The 21,189-nt window shown below is 41.4% G+C and overlaps 2 protein-coding genes across 2 annotated transcripts; both read right to left on the reverse strand.

Moving 5' to 3' along the window:
• Positions 1-406: 406 nt before the first annotated feature.
• LOC125309274 (flocculation protein FLO11-like) lies at positions 407-10,871 on the reverse strand. Its single transcript, XM_048266072.1, has 11 exons — positions 10,375-10,871; positions 9,136-9,378; positions 7,591-8,952; positions 7,217-7,348; positions 6,152-6,394; positions 5,581-5,654; positions 5,376-5,482; positions 4,962-5,105; positions 4,459-4,590; positions 3,570-3,839; positions 407-1,691 (listed from the first exon to the last, which is right to left on the reverse strand). Exons 2-11 carry the CDS (start codon positions 9,285-9,287, stop codon positions 1,476-1,478), a joined length of 2,832 nt encoding a protein of 943 aa, XP_048122029.1. The 5' UTR covers positions 9,288-9,378; positions 10,375-10,871; the 3' UTR covers positions 407-1,475.
• A 102-nt stretch (positions 10,872-10,973) lies between these two features.
• Positions 10,974-12,809, reverse strand: otulina (OTU deubiquitinase with linear linkage specificity a). Its single transcript, XM_048266074.1, has 3 exons — positions 12,528-12,809; positions 12,260-12,381; positions 10,974-11,827 (listed from the first exon to the last, which is right to left on the reverse strand). Exons 1-3 carry the CDS (start codon positions 12,639-12,641, stop codon positions 11,419-11,421), a joined length of 645 nt encoding a protein of 214 aa, XP_048122031.1. The 5' UTR covers positions 12,642-12,809; the 3' UTR covers positions 10,974-11,418.
• Between the last annotated feature and the right edge of the window lie 8,380 nt (positions 12,810-21,189).

Consider the following 21,189-nt stretch of genomic DNA (forward strand, 5'->3'; position numbering starts at 1 on the left):
TTCAGATGTTGAACATTGGAGATCTGAGAAAGGGTGTTAATGATCTTATCCATTTATACTATGGCAGATGCAATATCAAATATAGTGATATTTTTTTATTTATTTTTTTGGCCTTTTATGCCTTTAATTGACAGGATAGTAGAGAATGACAGGAAGTGAGTGGGAGAGTGTCGGGGTGGGATCCGGAAAAGACCACGGGGCGGGAATCAAACCCGGGTCGCCGGCGTACGGTGCAGGTGCCCCAGCCAGTTGCGCCACGGCTGGGGCCATATAGTGATATTTTTTACAATAATTTTATGTTAACATATGGCAGTCAGTATTGCCAGCTTTGACCTTATCAGCGCATGATCGTATGTGAAAAGTATTTTTTAACCAGACTCATCTATATGTTATCATGTACCATGCATCATGTATTAGAATTTTGTTTCTTTAAAACAGGGGGTCCATCACACACATGGTCCATCATGATTGACAAAACGTGTCTTTTATTACATACTCTGGAGATTAAAATTGCACCTGTTTCAGACATTTTCTCTCCAACTCTTTTTTTTTTTTTAAATCCCTCTTTGTTGTTAAGCACCAGTGTTAGTTTAACCAGCTAAAGATTCACTGACAATTATTTTATCCTAAAACTCAACTGAGTCACGTATAAAAATACAGCATCTGTTGTTAGTCTATTACAATCAGTAGTACAAGAAAATATTACTGTACATGAGAGCCCTAAATGACTTGTGAACCCTTGCAATACATCAGGTAAAAAACACAAATCAAAAGCTTGGGCTGATAATTCCACTTGCAGAAATATTGGCACATTTTTTGAATTAAATACCTGTTTTTTAAGATTTTAAATTCTACTTCATAAGTAGACATGCCTTCAGACAGTAAACAATCCGTTTGCTCTGAGTGAGGAAAAAAAAGAATCAGGCATAGTTGAGGAATGCACAAATTGTAACCACAAACCATGATAAAGTGTGTGGGCCAGGCTGAGTTGGTCATTTTCTTCATGGGTTAGGATCATTATACTGTTTGTCTGTAAGGGCAATACACCAAGATGAGAGCCACTTAATTTGAGTTTTTGGTTGGTCAGGACTGCCCAGTGTCCCAACATCTCCTTTCCTGACCCGTATAAATTACAACCTTTGAAAAAATATAGTGTATACAACTCCTAAGTTACAGTTCTTCAAGCATCCTTCCCTTATTGTGCTTAGGAGTGCTTTTCTTTGCAGCTGTTGTCTTTTTTTCACCAAGTCCATCTGCATGAGGTATAAAGCTACTGTAGACAGCCAACAAAGGCCTTTGTAGCGTCCAAAGGAAGACTTCCAGGGAAAGATTCCACAATACAGTAGCAAATGTGATGCAGAGGAAAATAGTATATTTAAGTAAGCTGAAAGTAGTATCCTGAGTTGGCCATGCTCGAACCCTGATCTCTTGGGTCAACAATCAAAGTAGCAGAAAAAGAAGAGCTGAATAGCCAATCACTGCGGTCCTCCAGAGAGATTGTCCTGAGGACAGATAGGCTCGCCAACTGCCACGTTGTAATGACGGTCATCCTCAGTTACCAGGCAAAGACAGGGCCAGTCTTGAACATGGTCATCAGGGTAATGTGTGATGAACTCTTCTGTCTCAGCCATGTACAGGCGGTAGGCCTTGATGGTGTGGCGTAGAGCATAACCCAAGAGAAACATCTCCACCTATAACACAGAGGATAAAACAAGAGTTGGTAGGTTATATCAACACAACTTTCCCATCTGGCAGTTAAAGGGTGCATTGTTGAAGGCAACGCAAGATGCCAGTAATGTCATCCAACTTGTTTTCTTCCAATCTGCATTTAAATCGCCAATCACAAACATACAGTATGGGTGGGTACACCAACGAGAATCAGTTTAAACCACATAGCATCATTCCATTACAGTAACTGTAAGTCAAGTATGGTCTAGTTTAGTGGTTTTAAAGCACAGGCTAAAAAATCATACGAATAAGGGAGAGTCTACAACAGTGGTCCCCAAACTTTTTTTTCCAAAGGCCAGCTCACTATGCCTGGCTCTGAGAGAGGGCTAGAGACTCAGAGTATATCCAGTAATAGCTTAGTGCTGTGAACAACAGCAGTCTACCTTAGTGGAATATTCCATTACATTTAATCATAGGCTACTGCAATTTAATACCATTATTAGCTGTGTATATATTGCAATCATGCCATTTCAGTGTAAAATGTAGCTCAAATGAAATAATACTAATAAAAAAAATAGCATTCCCAAAAGTATTAGCAGGGAGTCCCAAAAGTGTATTTTATTCAAAATGTGTGAACTCTGAACTCTGTGTCTTTACATACACAGCTCAAGTTGTGAACATGCAATTTCCTACAAATAATTTGAAGTTCTCAAACTATGAGAGTTTTATGAAGTGCTGGCAAAAACATCTGAAATGACCACTTTCACTCACCTGATGAGAACTTTGTGAATTTGTATGAACATTTGAACGAGGGAATAAAAAAATAGAAATAATTATCCCAAAAAGTCCCAGAAATATGACTTGAATAGAAGTTAGTTATTAACAATTAATTGATAAACTTGTAGAATACTTTGAGCACTGATGCAGTCAGCATAGGCCTCTTACATTGTTTGCAGGTAGGCCTACATTTCATTCTGTTTTCGATGGCAAACGCGAAACAGCGCCAAAACAACCACCAGTTGACAAAAGGAGTATTACATGTATACTGTTAAGACTCGCAATAGAGAATGAATGGGGGAAATTACGGAGGTTATAGTTTGACAATGTCGTACTGCCATGCGGGCCAGATGCTATATACCACGGACATGTTTTGGGGGGCCACCCAAAATGAGGTGGCGGGCCGTAGTTTGGGGACCATTGGTCTACAACAAATCATTTAATTTCTTTCAATCTGATTATGAGACTCCTAATCTAAATCGTTTATTGGATTAGGACTCTGAAGAAGACGCATGGGCGTCGAAACGTTAGTCGGTTGCCACTAGGCTAATAAAAATCACTTAAATTGTTGTGTTCTCCGGTCCTGCTCCTTGGTTCTAGTTAGACCTTGGGTCTCCTCATTTAACATCTGCGTCCTGTTCCGTGAGCACCAACCAGGCTGAAGCGCAAGTGACCTCCTTCGACTAAATCATTTATTGTTGTAGTAGTGCAAACTAGTTTGCTATGCACTGGGCTGCTGGGCATGGGGTGAGGTAAGTGAGTGTGGTAAGGGAGTGGGTTAACCTCCTTCATCACTTCAGGGAGTGATTGATGCTTACACAATCATTCTGGCATTGTGTACTTTGTTAGTAGATTCATTAGATTGATAAAGCAGAATTAATCTAGACAGTCAGATATGATGGGTGAATGTAGCAATGCATCACCCTAATAAAACAAAGAGAAAAAGAGTGTGTGTGTGCGGAGGTGGTCAGACTGGTTCTAAAGACTGATGTTCTTGATATGGGTTTAAAATGACCGCAATCTGTGTAGTATGTTTGCACATACCGGTTTTAAGGATAATTTAGTACAGTCAGACACAGGACTTCTAAGAAGTGGCATACATATCAACTCTCAAACGCTCTCACCTGCTCCAAACCTCCACTGAAGCCCACCTGGCTCAGGTGGTTGGCCAGGAACGTGCGCGGGCACGAGGAGGTGTCGCGGGCAAATAGCAGCCAGCAGAAGATGGGCACATCATCGCCCTTCTGCATGGCGGCGTGCAATTCCACGGCGCGGGCTAACATCAGCAGCTTGAGCGCCTCCATGAGGCCAAACTCGTCCTCTCCGCCCTGGAAGAGCTCATCACACACACGCCTGCGCTCCTCGAGCCCAGAGGAGTCTGCCACCGCATGCCACTGGAGACACACACGCACACACACACACACACGCACACACATACAAATACATATACATATAACAGGGTTCCCACTCTAAATCAAATGTACAATTCCATGACTTTTCCCTGACAAAAAACCTGAATTTCCATGACTTACTATATAATGAATAATACAATAACGACCAATGATTTCAGAGCAGCCGCGTAGCGTTCAAGAATCTTTTACTTTTGTAGAGCAGGAGATGAATAAAGGGGCATTGAATAACCAAAGCTGGGCTACTCAAGCAAGCAGTAAACCTCCTAATAACTAATAATAACCAGGCATACACTAATTTTGCGTGGAAATATATTTGTATTAATATATTTTGGCAAGTAAGCTTTAAACTGCTGCAACAAAATTCCCTAATATTCCATGACTTTGCACAAAAAATTATAAAATTCCCTGACTTTCCATGTCTGGAATAGATTTTCCAAAATTTCATTATATTCCAGAAATTCCATGACCCATGGGAACCCTGATATAAACACTCAGAAACTCAGCATCCCCAATGTATGACATGCTATATTGACTGATATGGAAAAAAATAACATGTCAACAACTCAAGAGCCAATCCACAATTAACAAATGAGAGTTGTACCCATTTCTGAAGAAGGCTCAGGTAATGTTTCATCAGATCCACATCATTTTCAATCCCATTCATCGGCTTACATATGTCAGGAAACACCCATCCGTTAATCAGACCATATTGAGACTGAAGCTCTTCCGCCTTCTGGGAAAAAGGCAAAATTAAAACAAAAATCTCATTATAATCATTGTTCAGACCTGAGGTCAAAAACAGATATCATGTGAATGGTATGGCTTATTAAGATTCCTAACCAAAACCCCAAAACAATATGATGTAGTGTCAACTTACAACTTAAACATACCCAAGCATGGTCAACAGTAAAAAACATTTTCTCAACACATTATTTTGCATTTGGCTAACATCTTCAATTACACAGAATGAAACAACCTTTTCAAAAATAAAACATATTTGAATTTCTTGGGAGACATGCTGTCCATTCAAAATAGGTCTGTGGTAACACACCCAACTATATATAGTCAGTGCAGTACCCCCAGAGGTGGAAGAGATGGCCATACCAATAAGAAGCTCTCCTGCTGCAGCCAGTCAGGAAGCTGGGTGGTGCTCATCAGTGCCTGGTACAGGGAGGCTCGCAGGGCACAGTAGTTGTCTCCTCGGACCCGCCGGAGGCATCGGAAGCTCTCTGAGAGCGCAGCGTAGCCCTGGAATATGGCATGTAGAGTGAAGGTGGCAGACAAGGAGCTCACAGGCATCAAAACACTGCAATTAGTTCTGTTATAGGAGTACATGCTGCATCCACTCAAGTTATATACTAGATTCACTGCAGTCTAATAGGCAAGTCTTCTGATAGGGTTCAAACTAAAACCTGGCATTACGTATACTGATATAATGCTTGAGGCAGGCAAATTCTTAGGGGTCTTTTCTTAGACACACTGTAAAATGTTAAATGTAATATAAAGATGCAAATGAACCTTTCTGATGACAGCACTTTTAGTGGTTTGCCCTTTCCACTCCCTCTCACTGTACATCAAAATGGCCATGGGCGGCTCAAGACTGCATCGGTCATCCGGTCCTGGAACTGTATTGAAAGGATGATCAACAGGAGGCAGGAGAGTTACAGTACAATATTAATGGAAAGACTAAATATAATCCAAGTAGTCATTTAAGGTTACTTACTGGTAATTTCCAGCGTTTTTTTCTTGTCCAGTTCTTCCTCAATCTCCTCCTCACCACGATAGAGATCTTCTTCACTGTAGGGGGGAAGGTGGGGGTGAAATTAAATACAGGCTGGCATTCACCATTGTTACGACCCAGGCTTGCGTGGGCCGCAAACATGCAAGGGAGACCAACATCAAATTAAATTTTACATTTATTTATATCAGAAAACAAAATGCCTAGGGGATGAGGGATCTGGCTGAGAATGGAATGAATGAATGGAGTGCCAGCAAGAAGACAGAGTGAGAGTGGAGAATGACTGATGTGCAGTGAGGGAAGTGTATGAGAAAGTGACTGTGTGCATGCATGTCGTCAGCAAGAACATGTGTGTGGGGGCCAGTAAAAGTTTGTCTGGTTCTAGGTGTGGCTAATTGTCAATTAAGCACCCTGGCGTCTCATGCCAGCCAATGCGCGGTGCGAACACACCGACAGGGGGAAACACAGAGGGTGGTCACACCATATACTCCATAATTAATGTTTAGATTAAACTGACTTCATCTTATTCACGTCAATGGTTGTGCAATTGACATACCAGTTAAGATCATTGCCATCCGACACCGGACTCAATCTGCCAGCACTTCCAGGTCTCTCATCTGGACACCCGACCAGCTCCCCATCTGCGATTCCAGCAGCAACTCTCTTTGCCTCCACTTCTAGCTTATCCTGCTTGGACATCATGGATGTCACTGCCTCTTGTTCCTCCAACAGATCATCCAGTGAAGACACAGTGGCCAGGCCAACCACATCTTGGGCATCAGAGTCTGCAGCAGGGTCTCTGTACACAAATACAGGTACACACAAAAATGATGATAAAGAGTGAATAAAAGCAGAGACTTTCTAATGAGGAGACACAGCACTCAAAAAATCCTCCTTAGAAATGCATGGGGCTAGTTTGTTACACCAATATGGCCGTTACTACACATATCACACCCCTTCCTCAGCAAAACGTCGACATGTGAATACATTGAGCCAATCATGTGGTGTGATGTGAATACATTGAGCCAATCATATGGTGTGTTGTGAAGACATCGTGCCAATCATGTGTTGTGATCTCGCCGCTTGAGCAAGATTGGTGTCGCGAAGCCTTGCGCACGCGCATTTCTGCCGAAATGGATGCCCGACGAGTGCCCAAAAAGAGTTGCCATATGGCCGCCGAGTGGAGGGACTTGCCTAAAAGGACTTTGATAAAAGTGATAAAGAGATGTTTTTTATTAAAACTTTTTGCTTTGATTATTGTGCATATAACTTATGGAAAACAACTGAGACAGGTGGGAATGTATGTAGGTCAGATCATAAAATCCCCTTATGGGTTACTATAATATAAAGCCTCATCTGCATGTCTGAAAGCCTGTTACTTGGAAATGTAGACACCAGGGGCAGATACTAAAAACATTATTTACTCATACAATTCTGTTTATTTTATACAAATCGGAAAATAGATTTACCAATCTAAGCCATTTGTTCTGATAAGTACCTCTTGAATGGAATTTTACACAGATGGTGCATGTCTCAGATAGAAAACATCTTTGGAATTAAAACACATGGCAAAATTCTACCTGTCTTTTGGTGCCATCTGTTGGTGGCAGCAGGCACTAACCTAATCTCAGTGTGTAGATCTTTTTCAGGTGTAACTGAGGAGAGGGGGTTGTCCAAGTCTTCACCATTGCAGGCATCCTCTGTGATGTTCGAATCCTTGTCAGTCCTCTTTTTGTCCTCGCCATCTTGCACACTGTCGGTTACAGGACCAGAAGTGGCAAAAAAAATCTCAATCACTGACTTACATAATATCAGACGGACAAACCATTCATTTTATCTGGAAAATGTTGATCCTACAGCTCACACAACAATTCTTTGTGAAATCTATCATTGGTCTACAACAATTGCTGCCTGTCTGAACTAAACTCCATTCATTACACGTAACAGAAGTCCTATTATGGGACCTAGCCAATCAAACTGCACTAACGGACTTACCTTTCAGAAGTGTCAGTGGTAGCAGAGTTGAGTTCAAGACCTCTCTCAGAGCACGATTCCTCCATACTGATCGCATGAACATCACTGCTGTGCTGTGGGATCGACTCAGCAAGCTTAGCATCTATGTTAAGCACGGCAGGGGTGAGTGGCTGTTCATCCTCACTACTGTGCAGGGGCATATTTTGTTCACAATCCCGGGCTACAGAGTTTCCATACTGGGCATGAGTGTCAGTGGAAGCCTCAGTCAAATCCTCCTCAGCTGATGAATTGGGCATCAACAGGTTTACTTTCTTTACATCTACCTTACTGGTGGAAAGGTGCTCTTCAGGTAGAATGACATCATCGACAATGTCCTTGACAGACACACGCTCTGCAAGGGAACCATTGAAGTGCACAACTGTATCCTGTTCAAGTTCAGCAAGTACTTCTTTCTTCTCTGGGCTTTTCGGTGGTGTAGTGTCAATCTTTGTTAAATCATCCTGAACCTCTACTTTAACAGAGCAGTCAGGGGTCTCAGGCACAATAATAGGAGAAACAGTCTGGTTATCAGTAATGGTGGAAGTGGCCTGGCTATCGATCACGATAGCAGAAGTATGGCTCTCCAGGTCCTCTGTGGCAACAGCCTGGGTGTCGATGGCGGTGGCAGCGGCTTGGCTCTCGATCACAGGAGCAACAGCATGGTCTTCGATCACGGTGGCAGTTTCCTGGCTCTCCTGCTTCTCAATGGAAACAGCCTGGGGCGTGATCAGTGTGGAATCAGCCTGGCTTTCAATTCCGATGAGAGCAGCCTGGTTATCACTCACAGTGGAAACGTCCTTGTTCTCTGGCTTCTCTGCGGAAACAGCCTGGTTCTTGATCAGTGTGGAATCAGCCTGGCTATCGCTCACAGTTGAAGCGTCCTCCTCACTCTCCAACTTCTCTACAGAAACAGAGGGGCTCTTGGTCATGGTGAAAGGCACCTCCAGCTTCTCTGTGGACACAGCCTGGCTCTCCACCTTCTCAGGGAAAGCATCCTGGGTTTCAACCCTACCAGTGGATACATCCTGGGTTTGTGGTGCAGTGGAAGTTGGGACATCCTCCTCTCCAGACACTTTGACAATCTTAGTGGCATCTGCCAACACTTGTGACACCACTCCAGCAGCTACCTCCTGCTGGTCTGACAGTATGCTCCTGTCCACAGCAAACACTGTATTCCCATGTACATTAGCAGCATCACCTGATGCTTCAGGCTTCACCTGAAGGTCTGCCTTCACCTGCACATTTGCCTCACCTGAGACCACCTCAGGTTGAGCGGCATCCAGTGGCGTGCCTGCTTTCAACTGGTCGGCCACCTGGTCATCTGTAGGTGAAGGTGTCTCAGAGCTGCGAAGAAGATTAGAGTGAGATAAACAGAGTGATTTAAATAAGTTCTGGTGTAAAATCTAACTCTTCTGTTTTATATGTATGGGTAGTAGTTTTATCTGTATGGGAAGTAGAAGGTTTTTTTTTTTTTTTTCCAAACTGACAAATTTAGAAAAGTGAACCCAGGAGTGTCCTCTGTCTTACCTTTCTGCAGTGGTACAGTCTGTACTCACTGGAGCCCCGTCCAAAACTTTACTGGAGGTCTGAGGGCTCTGGACGGTATCTAGCAGCCGCTGTACCTCATCCTGCCGTTCACAGGGGTTTTCAGGACAACAGCAACTACATGCATTCCCCATGTTTTTTACACGGACCTGGCTGAGGTTTCAGTCCAGGTCCTCAGGCAAGGGTTGGAGCCCTTACTGGCATCCACAACGTGGACCGTCTGTTCTGTGTAAATACAGAAAATACAAAAATGGGTTCATAATTTGCAGAATACTACATTTGTTAACTGAAATTCACATATTAACATCTTTATTCTGTCCCTCATGAAAGAATGGATGGAATTGATAATAAGTGTAATGTCAATTTTCAGTATGTTTACAGAGTTTACAATATATAATAGTGTAAATAAGAAAGAAAATTGTAATTTTGCATTAGGCCTAACACACAGAAAGCTCATGATAAAGTTACTTTGCCTACTGTCGTCAGAAGGGAGGGGCAGGTTCCTCCAGAATGACCCAGATTGTAACAAGAGGTGTCTTGTACATTCTATAATATAGTCGCTTGTGTTGAGATTTATCTGTATTACATGAAATGACAGCATAATAACGCAACGTAGGCCTACTGCAGGTTTGTTTCTCTACACAAATGCAAACTAGCCAGCGCCGAGCAGACAAACAAAACGGACAGAAACAAGTTAAGTTCATTACTTGGTCTACTATAACTTCTCACCTATCAGAATTCGTGTGGAAAACATAGGCCTACACTAGCCCTAACGCATTTCAAATGCATAGTCGAATGAGTTGTGACCAGGAACAGACCAAAATATCAAACCAGCCAGGCGTGCTAGTAGTACCAGGCATGCAGTCGAACGGACGTGAGCGGAATGAAATCATACGTTTACGTACAGTAGCCTGTTATGTAGACTACTACTATGAAAATCGTAGAAATGCCTTTTGCTATATACGATACATGAAATCTTGATACTCCATAAGGTGGGCAATTAAACCATCATAAATCCATAAAATAAAATATAGCCAAATGCGAGTGTTATTATCACTGCAGCATTGTGAGACTAAACAATCGCCTCGTGAGAGTCAGTCGAGTTAGGGTGTGTTAGATGGATTCAAGAGTAGGCTATCGTAGCCTAATCCAGTTTCTAACACATTTAAGCACATCAATGCAAAAAAAAATTAGTCAGATGGGTTTCGTTTCATTCCCTACCCGCTCCTGAAGCTCCCTGGTTCTTCTCTGATATATGACGAACCGCGTTTACCACCAGGAAGTTTCGTAGATTTCAAGTCACAGCAGTTTCACTTTCCGACGACTAGAGGTTGAACAGCGCTTGACACTATGTTGCTGCAGGGTCATTAACTCGCAGTCACACTATAGAAACGTTATTACCATCAAACGCTACCTGGGTAATATATATATATCCTCAGGGTTGGAGGTAAGCCTAAATGGTACATCATACTGCTACAACAGATTGTTGGTTCCTACCATAACTTGAATGATTTAGGTAGACCAAGTGCAACTGCATCGACTGCAGGCGGTCTCTTACAGAACTAGATAGATATATACTTTATTGATCCCCAAGGGTAACTATGTTTTCTTTTCATGCTTTGTCCAACAACCAACAGATTGCAGATCCATTTTCAGAAGCTTAGATAACAGTCAAATCTGAACATCACTGAGTTATGACATTTAAAGTTGTCTTGGAGTAGGCCTACTGTACCATTCAGCTTTTGCTATGTTGAACTGCAATGTTGTTGAGACTATTAAAACTTTCTGTGTCTGTGTGATAGTGACACATACAACAAACACCAAAGCCAATGTTTTATTTCAAACAGGTGTAATATTAGTCTTTTTTGTTTCATTTACTAGTATATCAGCAAGGCTGATATTTACGACCTAATTGGTCTCATTCATGGCGAATCAGCACAAAAACTATGATTGTCACATGTCAGAATGTCACATTGAACTCACATAAATGAGTTCCACACTCACTTTAAATGCCACATATCTGAGTATTTTTCATGTACAAAGTTACAAAAGATAACAATGCTGGCCATTTTATTTTTGAGGTCAAAGTCTACTCCTTACAGTCAAATCATTTCAATTCCACATCATCCATATTAGTGCTTTTTAGGTTTCAATTTGAGGCAATGAAATGATGTCAGACAAAGGATCAGTCCAAAAGACAAACAGAACAATTCAATACAATTCAAATAGTACACTTAAAAAAAAGTAGTAATCTTTATCGTTGAGTCAGAGCCCATATGTCTTCAGCTGTTGTATGTGACCTACAAATTCCTCGGACAGTTCCAGCTCTGTTGCCAGCTTCGCACACCTTGTGACCAACTCCTCCAAGCTCACCGTGGCAGTGGAGGAGCATGCAGACTGCTCCCTACAGCAGTGTGATTCTTTCTTGCAGCAGTCTCCCTTGCCACAGTTCACTGTCTGGGCCTGTGCCTGTGGCGGCTCCTGATCCACTGCCATCTCAAGGTCCTCCACGGCCTCTGAAACCTCCCCAACACTGGGAATGGGCCTCTCCTGAGCCCTCTTCATGGCCTCCAGGACAGCCTCCTCGTGTTGCACTACATCCTGCATCAGGCTGGATATGGAGGCCGAGGCAGAGCTTTTTACAGCTTGCCGTTCACTCCAACACTGCAGAGCACTGAGTGTGTGAGGCAGGGACAAACAATGGGTGTGCAATCAGGAACAAAAGGGAGGAAGGGAGGGAGGGAGACATGAGTTATGGCTAGCTAGCAGACTTGTTCACCATGCCCAGTGCCACAGACACATGAATCAGATGCCACTGAGCTCAGCTTTTACTGTGAGGAAGAAAACAACCAGCCACTGACAGAGAGCAACAAACCGGCCGGTTTCAGGTTGGTGGTAAATAAGTAGATAAGAGAATTGATCTCATGACAGCCTAATTGACGTCCTATATTTCTCCCCCAAAAAACACATTTTCAAAAAGATAGCAGAAATGTGTTCCTGAAACCAAAAATGTCCACATACCCAGGCTTTAAAGCTTAAAGTAAACTGGGTGGCTTGCCATGGCCTACAACACAGGGGGAATATAAAATTAGCCATTCAACATTACCTTACAATTCCTTTGAGTTGCCCAATGGCCTTCATTCGGATCGCTCCTTCCCTGTATCCATCGTTAAAACCAAGCTGAAGGGATGCTTCTTTCCCTGCGTCAACACCATCTCGGTAGCCATCCTACAAAAATACCATTGTTATACCACAACAGCCAGTTTTGGTACCTACAGCCATGAAATTACGGGCATAACCTGAAAATCCTCCGCTAGCCAACATACCACGGCTGGCTAGCCTACTTCTTTGACATGGCAACCACGGCTAATCACCTTGGCTCGCTTTTCCATGTTTTGTTTCCATTCCTTATTCTGTAGGCTAATATCATCTGTATCTTCATCGAAAATGTCTTCATTTCCAGAGGCCAAAGATTTGACCCACGACATTGTTGACAATAGCCTCTGCCATGCAATACTGCAAATGTTCACATTACGCTTAACACAGGGGGAAGAATTCTGTGGTAGTAGGCACTACCAGCAAGAGACCGTAGCAGGTAGGTGAGCTATTCATCATGCTGCTCACACAGAGGCACCTCGTCATCAAAATACGACATATATTTTTTTCGTGAGTTACAGGCCATTATTTAGGTTGAGAAGTAATATAGGCCTACGTACTGCCACCTTCTGTTTCGGAGTGTTTGCATGTAAACCATTAAATGTGTTTGAAACCACCAGCAGATGTCACCATTGACCAGCTCTAACAGTTAAACAATCTACAAACAAACACCTGGCCTAATCATAAGCATAGTTTCTTCGACATCATCCGCCTCACCTAGACGTAGGTGTCGTTTGACCTGTTTCTCCTCTGACCCAACAAACTTGTCTGTAGCATGTAGAATATAGCCTGCCCTATGATGAGATTAGATATTGTTCTGGACTCTATTCAGTTTGTTATTTCAATATGTTTAGGCCTATAGCCTACAATAAGAATTATTTACCAGCAAATGTTTTGAATTCTTTAGATTCAACTCATAGTTCTGTGAAACTGATGGAAGAACAACGCCTTGTCTAACCATGTCTAATTATTTTGTCTTGATAGACATTGCTATTCTCATAGATCTAACATGCATCACATCTAGACTTCTTAATTTGATTTATTTAATTTACACTTTTTAATGTAGGCCTAATAAATAGGAATAATTGCTTTCTTTCTCCAGTTACTATTACGTTCAATCATCTCATTGTGAGACACTTTATCAAACAATAAACTTTAACCCCAATTTTCTGAATTTTCATATGATTCAGAGATTACCTAGAGGAATATTATTAAGGTTCTGTTGAATTTAGCTTGTCTTATACGATCATAAGACTGTATCAGATGTCCAGATAAAACTGTCTTAAGACAGATGCATTTTGGCATGATCGTCTTTTAAAAGAAAGGATAGCATTTGCTGTCTGTGGTGATGTGATGTTACTTGCAGGCATGCTAGGTCTGTTGTATTGCTGCTATCACAATGATTTGCTTACAGTTCATTGCTGTGCATCTCACTTCAGCCAGATTTGTTGAGACTCTCAAAGGTCAGCAGTCTATTTACAAGACCTATCCATAATAAAAAAGGTTTTAGCACAACTTTGACTTGAAGGCACATTGTTGTTTAATGACAAGTGGAGCCCCTCGGTCACTATCTGCTTTTCCCCGTCCTTTTAAATGAAAATGTGTTATTTGTGATGACAAACATATTACTCTGTTCATTAATATTGCATCTCTCCTTCTCCTTTATCTTCACTGTGGAGACGAGCAGAAAAGGCCCTTGCTTTGTTTTTAAGATGTTCCATTCTTCGCCTTGCGCTTTAAGGTGAAACACAGGAGAGCCTAGAAAGGTCTGGTGGACAAATGCATTTCACCTAGGCAGAATGCATTTGCAGTAGCCGGACAACAATAGCCCTGAGAATACCCTGAAGGCCACATGGAAATGGAGTCAGTCCGTGGGCCTTGTCTCTCCTTTTGCTCTTCTCTCCCTGCCTCCCCTCTCTTCTTCTCTGACTACCATCTCTCTCTCTCTCTCTCTCTCTCTCTCTCTCTCTCTCTCTCTCTCTCTCTCTCTCTCTCTCTCTCTGCCACACCTCTCCTTCCTTCAGTCCTTTTCCTTGTGCACTGAGAGCAAAACAACTAGCCGGGGCAATCACCTGACACATTTCCATCCAATTTCCACTGCCGAATGTGTTCATTTTCGGCCCTAATGGCATGTCATTTCGCCGGAGCCTTTGGTCAAGAATTAATCCTAGAATCAAAACAGATTTTCCGGGGAGCAATCTTCCATCAAGTATTGATTTTTTTACACTCACGGAGCCTGTAGTCCCTAATTTAACCTGACAGCCCGCAGCACAATGGACTAGGGAGCACCTTGGCGACTCACAGAAGGAGCTCTCTCACTCATCTCTCTCTTTCTCTCTCTCTCTCTCTCTCTTTCACTCTCTTCCCTTCTTCTCCCTCCCCCTTAAGACGAGCAAGAGTGGATGAGGGTGGAGGGAGTGTTAGGGTCTTGAGGGAGAAACACATAAAACAAAGAGCTTTGGTTACTGTGAAAAGGTGTGTATTCACGTGTGTGTGGGTGTGTGTCTGCATGTGTCCATACTGTGTGTGTGTGTGTGTGTGTGTGTGTGTTGAGCTGGGGTGGGAGTGGGGTTGAGAAACAAGAGCGAGCGAGGTGGAGAAAGAGCGAGAGAGCTTCATGTCCACTTTTTACCTCTAATTATGTTTTCAAGTGTAGTGCAACTCGGGCAGGTTAGTCTGAGAGGGGAAAGGCAACGGAGAGAGTGGAAGAGGGAGAGGAGAGCACAAGAGTGGAGAGTGTGTTCCGGGCACCCATCAGGTATCATTATGGGCCTATTGACATTTTCCCAGTCTCGGAGTGATCCCCATCTTGCCCTCTCCCTCTCCTGTCTTTTCTCTCCTCTTTTCTGAGTCACTCTCGCTTTCTCTCTGTTTTCCCCATCCCCTTCTCTCTTCCATCCCCAATCCCTCCCCTTCAACCCTTTTCTCCACCTGTGATGTGTGCAGCTGGGCTCATCACACAGGCCAGAGAGGAAGACATGAGTGTCCATGCGGCAGTTGGCCACTAATAGGACGGCGAAGATACATCTGAACCTCGCTCTCCATCTCACCTGAGCCATCTTTACTTCCTGCACTGTCCATCTCTGTCTCCATCTCTTACTCTCTTGTAGACGTCAAATCTTGGCTATCTTTTTTCTCTCTCTGCCATATATTACATGTGTTTACTTAATTTACATCGATTTAGCTAAATAAACAAATCAACTTGCATGATATGTATAGTTCAGAAAAGTGCCATGGTATGGTTCTGTCTCTAGATGAGCCTAATTCTGGTTAGACTGGTTAGGAATATCCTCCTTTAAACATGTCAACAACAACAAACCTCTATTTTAGCCATATGTAAACCCCCTGTGGTTGCTCTGTTCTCCCAGCATGGTGATATTGTGCCAGGAAGGTGGACTTTTGTCCCTGGGCCATAATTTTAGATAGATAGATAGATAGATAGATAGATAGATAGATAGATAGATAGATAGATAGACTTTATTGATCCCTAGGGGAAATTCAAGAATTTAAATAGCAGATAAAGTGCAAAGTCTATCAACAAATAAAGTTCTCGTGCATGAACTGAAGCTATTGTGTGGCATAAGCATTACTGGAAGCACACTCATCCATATTTTTTGTTAAGGTCTTTCCCATGGTTTTTAATTAGCAAAATGTTGCCTATGTGTTAAATCAGCTGTAGTTAGACTTAAGACTTTGCACTTCGCCCATCATATCTATGTATCAAAGCCACAATTGTCTGCAGGAAATACTGTAATTGTTTTCATCCAAAAAACAGATCCAACAATGTTGGGATTTTTATTGGCAGTTAAATTTTGTTGGTTGGACAAAATTGGCTTACACAGAGGTTAATCAGATGTCTTTGGACGAATTACTTCAGTAGTATGAGTGGCTGAGTTTGGATGGGTTCTGGCAGGCCTGTCCTGGTCATCTGGAGTGCTAGTCATCTTACAGAGAGACAGGGAGCTGTTAGAATTGGGTGGACAGGAAGCTAAATGGACTGGGAACAATCCGATCTCCTGTGCAGTCCACTACAGCAGCATATCATCAAAAGCAAGTGTTGTTTTCCTTCCTTCTCCAAAGGCATGAAGGCTAATAATGGGGACAAATACAAACACAGAGACGGAAGGAAGGAATGAGAGAGAGAGAATGAGAGAGGGAGAGAGAGAAAATGGGTTGGGGATGGTATGCACAGACACTGAGCTATGTGAGAATTGGTAATAGCCTATTTGAAGGCATGAAGGTGTGCAGAGTTGCAAAGGCAGGTGATGCTTGAAGTGGCTGAAGGCCTTTTGATGTAAGTGCATTTGTGTGTCTGTGTGTGTGTGTGTGTGTGTGTGTGTGTGTGCGCGTGTGTTTATGTGTGTATATTTGATCCGCAAACAGTTTCTAAATGTATTGTGAGAATGATTGTGTATATTTGAGAAAGTGTGTGTGTGTGTGTGTGAGAGAGAGAGAGAGAGAGCGGAAAAGAAAGAAAGAGAGAGAGAGAGAGTGAGGAAAAAAACATCTCAACCTTGAGGGGCATGAGTAGGAGAGATGGTGGGTGAGAGATGTGGCGACATTTCATTTTGCGAGAACATCAGCCCTGCACGCGTCCATTGCCAGGGAGATAAGGCGGGGGAAGGCTTCATGCCTGATAGAAAAACAAAGAGAGCAAATTTAAAACCATCTGCATCCAACACACTCACACACTTTCACTCACTTTCTGCTCACACACACACACACACACACAGTGTCCTGACTGATATTGAAACATAATCCATTGGACTGTTGACATGTTATTATGTTCTCTCTCTCCCTCTCTCTCTCTCTTTCCTCCTGTCTTCCACTCTTAGTGTATCTTATAGACGTTTAAATGAAATGTTTAAATGAAAGAAGCCATTGTGCTTCCTCTGTTTGCAGAAATATTGTATGGTGATAATTATGGTTATAAATCAAGGAAAGCAGAAGAGATCTATCAAATTGTCAGTATTTTGACTTGCATCTTTAGTCAATGATCCATCGAACCTCCACATATTACTGACTTTGATGAGAAAGATGCAGCAGTAGCCTACATTTATTTTTAGGTTATCTTTTATGTGTTGATCACTTAATTTTGGCTCAGCAGGTCCACAGGTGAACACTAGGTGTCCTTCAGTTACAATGTATTGCAAGATGTGTGGATTAATTTGTGAAATTATACACAACACTTACCCTTGAAATTAAAGCCAAAAGTGTGAGTGTGTGAGACGGGTCCAAGTACTGTGTCAAGAATCAAAGAAACTCCAAGGCACTCTCCATTGAAAAAGTTAAAAGTCAAGTCAAGTCAAGTTTATTTATATACTGTAGCGCATTTCATACACAGAGGTCATTTAATGTGCTTTACATAAACAAAACCAAACAATAATAATAAATAAAAGCATAGAAGGGCAATATAGTCAAAGAATAGTTCAAAAGGTAAAGATCAATAAAAAGCCTTTATTATTATGGCTTAGTCAAGTAAACCTTCTAAAAAACTCCAACGCGTTTCGGCTACATGCCTTCTTCTGGGAGCAAAGAGCACCTCTAACTTAACCAAACTTTTGAGTCCAGGAAGCACTCCTCTACCCCTCTTTTTTGTTAAGTGCTGTGTCAGTCGTGGTGAGTGACCGATGTCCAGGGATATTCTAACTCATGGAACGTCCCTCGGCCAATCAGAAACAAATAAATAGTTCCATAGAACCCAATTGTTGTATAAAGTGTTAACAAAGATCCTTGATTACTCCACTTTAACCCTCTCTGGTGTTAATGTACCTCCATCAGGGGAAGCATCCCTTTTAAATGAAACTGATAAGCACCAGTGCAGCACATCAGCAAATAGCCTAGCCTCCTCTCACACCTGCAGACAAAGACCAGAAAATAAACAGAGGGCCTAGTGGGCCGTAACAGACACAAATATATGTTTGAGCTGTTATAAAATATTTGTTGTCAATGCTTTTATAGCATTACTGATTGGAGAGAGAGAGAGAGACTAACCCCAACATGATAGTGCTGTGTTATGTGGACAGATTTTTATTAGTTACACTTTTACAACAATTCAGCAGTTTCCAAACCTAAAATATAGAAGTCAGAATAGCAAGCCTTGGCACAATTATTCGACTAATAGAATGAAATATGATGAAATTGAGGTGGGAGACAAAACAAAAGAATATCAAATAACCCCTTGCACTACCTCACCACTTGAAAAATACATCTGCTCCGCTAAAGTGATGAGAAAAGCCCCCTAAAAAAGAATGAAAGAAAAAAAAAGACTCAAACATCTTCAACATCAGCTCTCTCAGCCTAATGTTAATAATTTATGTTGTGTGGGCTTTTTCTATGATTATTTTTTATTTATTTACTACTCATTCGCCAGCCAGTCAGTTTTTCAAAGGCTTTGTGGACAAGAAAGCTGCCTCAAACTTTTGGAGTTTAGTTTCAAAAGGCTTCTCAGCCAAGAGAATGCGTCACCCCCCCCCCCGTTGTCTTCTTCTTTCTTCTCCCTCTCTTTTTGACTTGTCTCATTATTGTTATGTTATGGTGAAGAAAAAAAAAGACATGAAATATTTATAGGAAACAACCCAAACTGAGATTTCTCACAGCTGACCCTGTGGACCTTAGACTGAATCACTCGCTGACCCCTCAGAGAATTGAAGGACGTTAGTGCGCTTTTAAGCATGACCTCTGCGTTTAAAGACTGTTGCAGACAGACGGAGGCCTTTGTAGAATTTCTTTTCACTCACAGTTACTGCCAGCGTTGTAATACATTGATGGAATAAAAAGGAAAATTGAGAGTATTACTGTTAAGGAAAAATGAAGCAGGTGACGGGGGAAATTGAGGTGCAGAGGTGGCATGACAAAAACGCATTTAGGGAGACAGAGTGTTAAAAAGATGGTCATGTTTCTTCAAAGGTGTTTATGTACTGCTGTGGCGTCATAGAGAGAGAAGAAATGCTGTGACACCATGTCATATTGGAAACAATGTTTGTGTAATGCATTTGGTAATGGGCTGTACTGTGAAATCCCCTTTAAAAGTTGTTTACTTTTGTATGTAAAAAAACAAATGGAAAAGCAAGCAAACATTTTTTAAAAGTACTGCATTGCATATTAAATGAAGAAAGTTTTTATTGTACCTAAGGTTATTTGCTAGTTTTGCTAGTTTCAGAAGATATTGTAACATTGTTGAGGCTGCATGCAATAACACACTCAGTCTGTCTCTGTCTCTCTCTCTCTCTCTCTCTCTCTCTCTCTCTCTCTCTCTCTCACACACACACACACACACACACACACACACACACACACACACACCTACACACACATACACACGCACACATCCACAAAAATGTCCTCAGACCCACATTCTTGCGTGTGGTCATCTTAACATATCATCACCTTTAATCCGCATGTTCACATGCAAAAAGGTACATTATCTTAATATCTTAATGACACATACAATTACGATTACATTTTAATGATCCATACAAATGTTGTTGAGACATCTCTAAGACTCTCGATTAACATTCTAGCATTTTTTTTAATTAACAGGAAGATGTTAATTCTGGTCACATTTGCATTGCAAAAATAAGGAGTAAATAGTAAGAAATCCCATAAGCAAATCATTTCATGTCAAACAACTGTTTATTATTAATTATGGTACAAATAAATGTGACAGACTTGAAGCTGTTTAGAAATACACAAAGTGCAGCTCAACTGACCAAACAGATATTGCTCTATAGATTACATACAGTTTTCAGTCTATAAAATTTAAAGCAACCTTTACAGGTTCATCAGCTTTGGTTTCGAGGTTTTGAGTAGTAACAATGTTTACTTTTCTAACTGGTTCATGTGTGAATCTGTGAGAATTTCTTAAGAAATAAAACATTTTTTTCATCTTTTAATTCTTTTTAATTCTTTTTTTCTTCAATCATTTCCCTTTAATAATAGTATCAGGTCGCAAATCTATTGTGGTTTCCAAAAGGGTGATCCTAATTGACAAAAACAGTGTGATTCACAAACAGTAGTCAAAAGAAAATAAAACAATAATAAACTAAATAAAACACATGGAACAACAATGTCTTAAACATCTTGAACATGTGACCCTGGTAACAACATCCTCAGAGGAAAACTGTGGCAAAGATGTTTTTTATAGAGAAAACAAAAAACCCAAGTGACAAGTGAAGACTACTTACAAACATATACAGGAGTGTACTGTAGCTTTTAGTTTTCTTCTTTTCTAGTTTATCCAAAAAGGGGTGTTCCCACAGCGATTCTGGCTGTATTTGGACAGTGCTGAGGTAATGCTTTCATGACATACCTTTCAAACATTTTCTTCAACAGTTTCATAATTCAAGATTGTCAGCAACAATTGCCATTTCTCTGTACAATGTGCATATAACTATTGAACTTTGGTCCAGCATTAAAACATGAGCAAAGTCAGAACTAAAGTCTTTGTTTTTTTTTTCTTTTACTTTCTTTTTTTGGTTCAAGCTTATCATGCTAAGCCTTTGTACCTGCCCATACAAATGTGAGTCAGTATTCTGCATTACTCAGTGGTTTTGTATGAAGGTTGTAAAATAGGTGAAAAAAATGAGGAGATATTTTACGTAATACTGGGGTGAGCAGACATTTTTTGTTGTTGTTGAGGAAATGCATGAAGGAACAATGATGTGAAAGAAAGGGTTTTGTATGTATGCCAGTACATTAGGTAGTGTTATCAAAGCCACATGAGCTACACGGTTAGTGAGACTAACCTCTTTGCTAATTCCTGAAACTGTGATCCCTTTTTGAACACTGACTTCTACCAGTGAGAAATAAAATGCACATTTGTTTATCCACAGTCAGTGATCTTTACAAAATTGTAAATAAATAACACAAAAAAACTGT

This window comes from Alosa alosa, chromosome 16 (assembly GCF_017589495.1).
Source record: "Alosa alosa isolate M-15738 ecotype Scorff River chromosome 16, AALO_Geno_1.1, whole genome shotgun sequence".
NCBI classification, from domain to species: domain Eukaryota; kingdom Metazoa; phylum Chordata; class Actinopteri; order Clupeiformes; family Clupeidae; genus Alosa; species Alosa alosa.

Coding starts and splice junctions, on each gene's coding strand:
- LOC125309274 (XM_048266072.1), bottom strand. CDS start 9,287: ATGGGGAATGCATGTAGTTGCTGTTGTCCTGAAAACCCCTGTGAACGG. Junction 7,349..7,590: donor ACCACTGACACTTCTGAAAG/GTAAGTCCGTTA, acceptor TGTAACCGACAG/TGTGCAAGATGGCGAGGACA. Junction 4,591..4,961: donor AGCAGGAGAGCTTCTTATTG/GTATGGCCATCT, acceptor CCTTTTTCCCAG/AAGGCGGAAGAGCTTCAGTC.
- otulina (XM_048266074.1), bottom strand. CDS start 12,641: ATGTCGTGGGTCAAATCTTTGGCCTCTGGAAATGAAGACATTTTCGAT. Junction 12,382..12,527: donor ACATGGAAAAGCGAGCCAAG/GTGATTAGCCGT, acceptor GTATTTTTGTAG/GATGGCTACCGAGATGGTGT. Junction 11,828..12,259: donor CAACTCAAAGGAATTGTAAG/GTAATGTTGAAT, acceptor TCACACACTCAG/TGCTCTGCAGTGTTGGAGTG.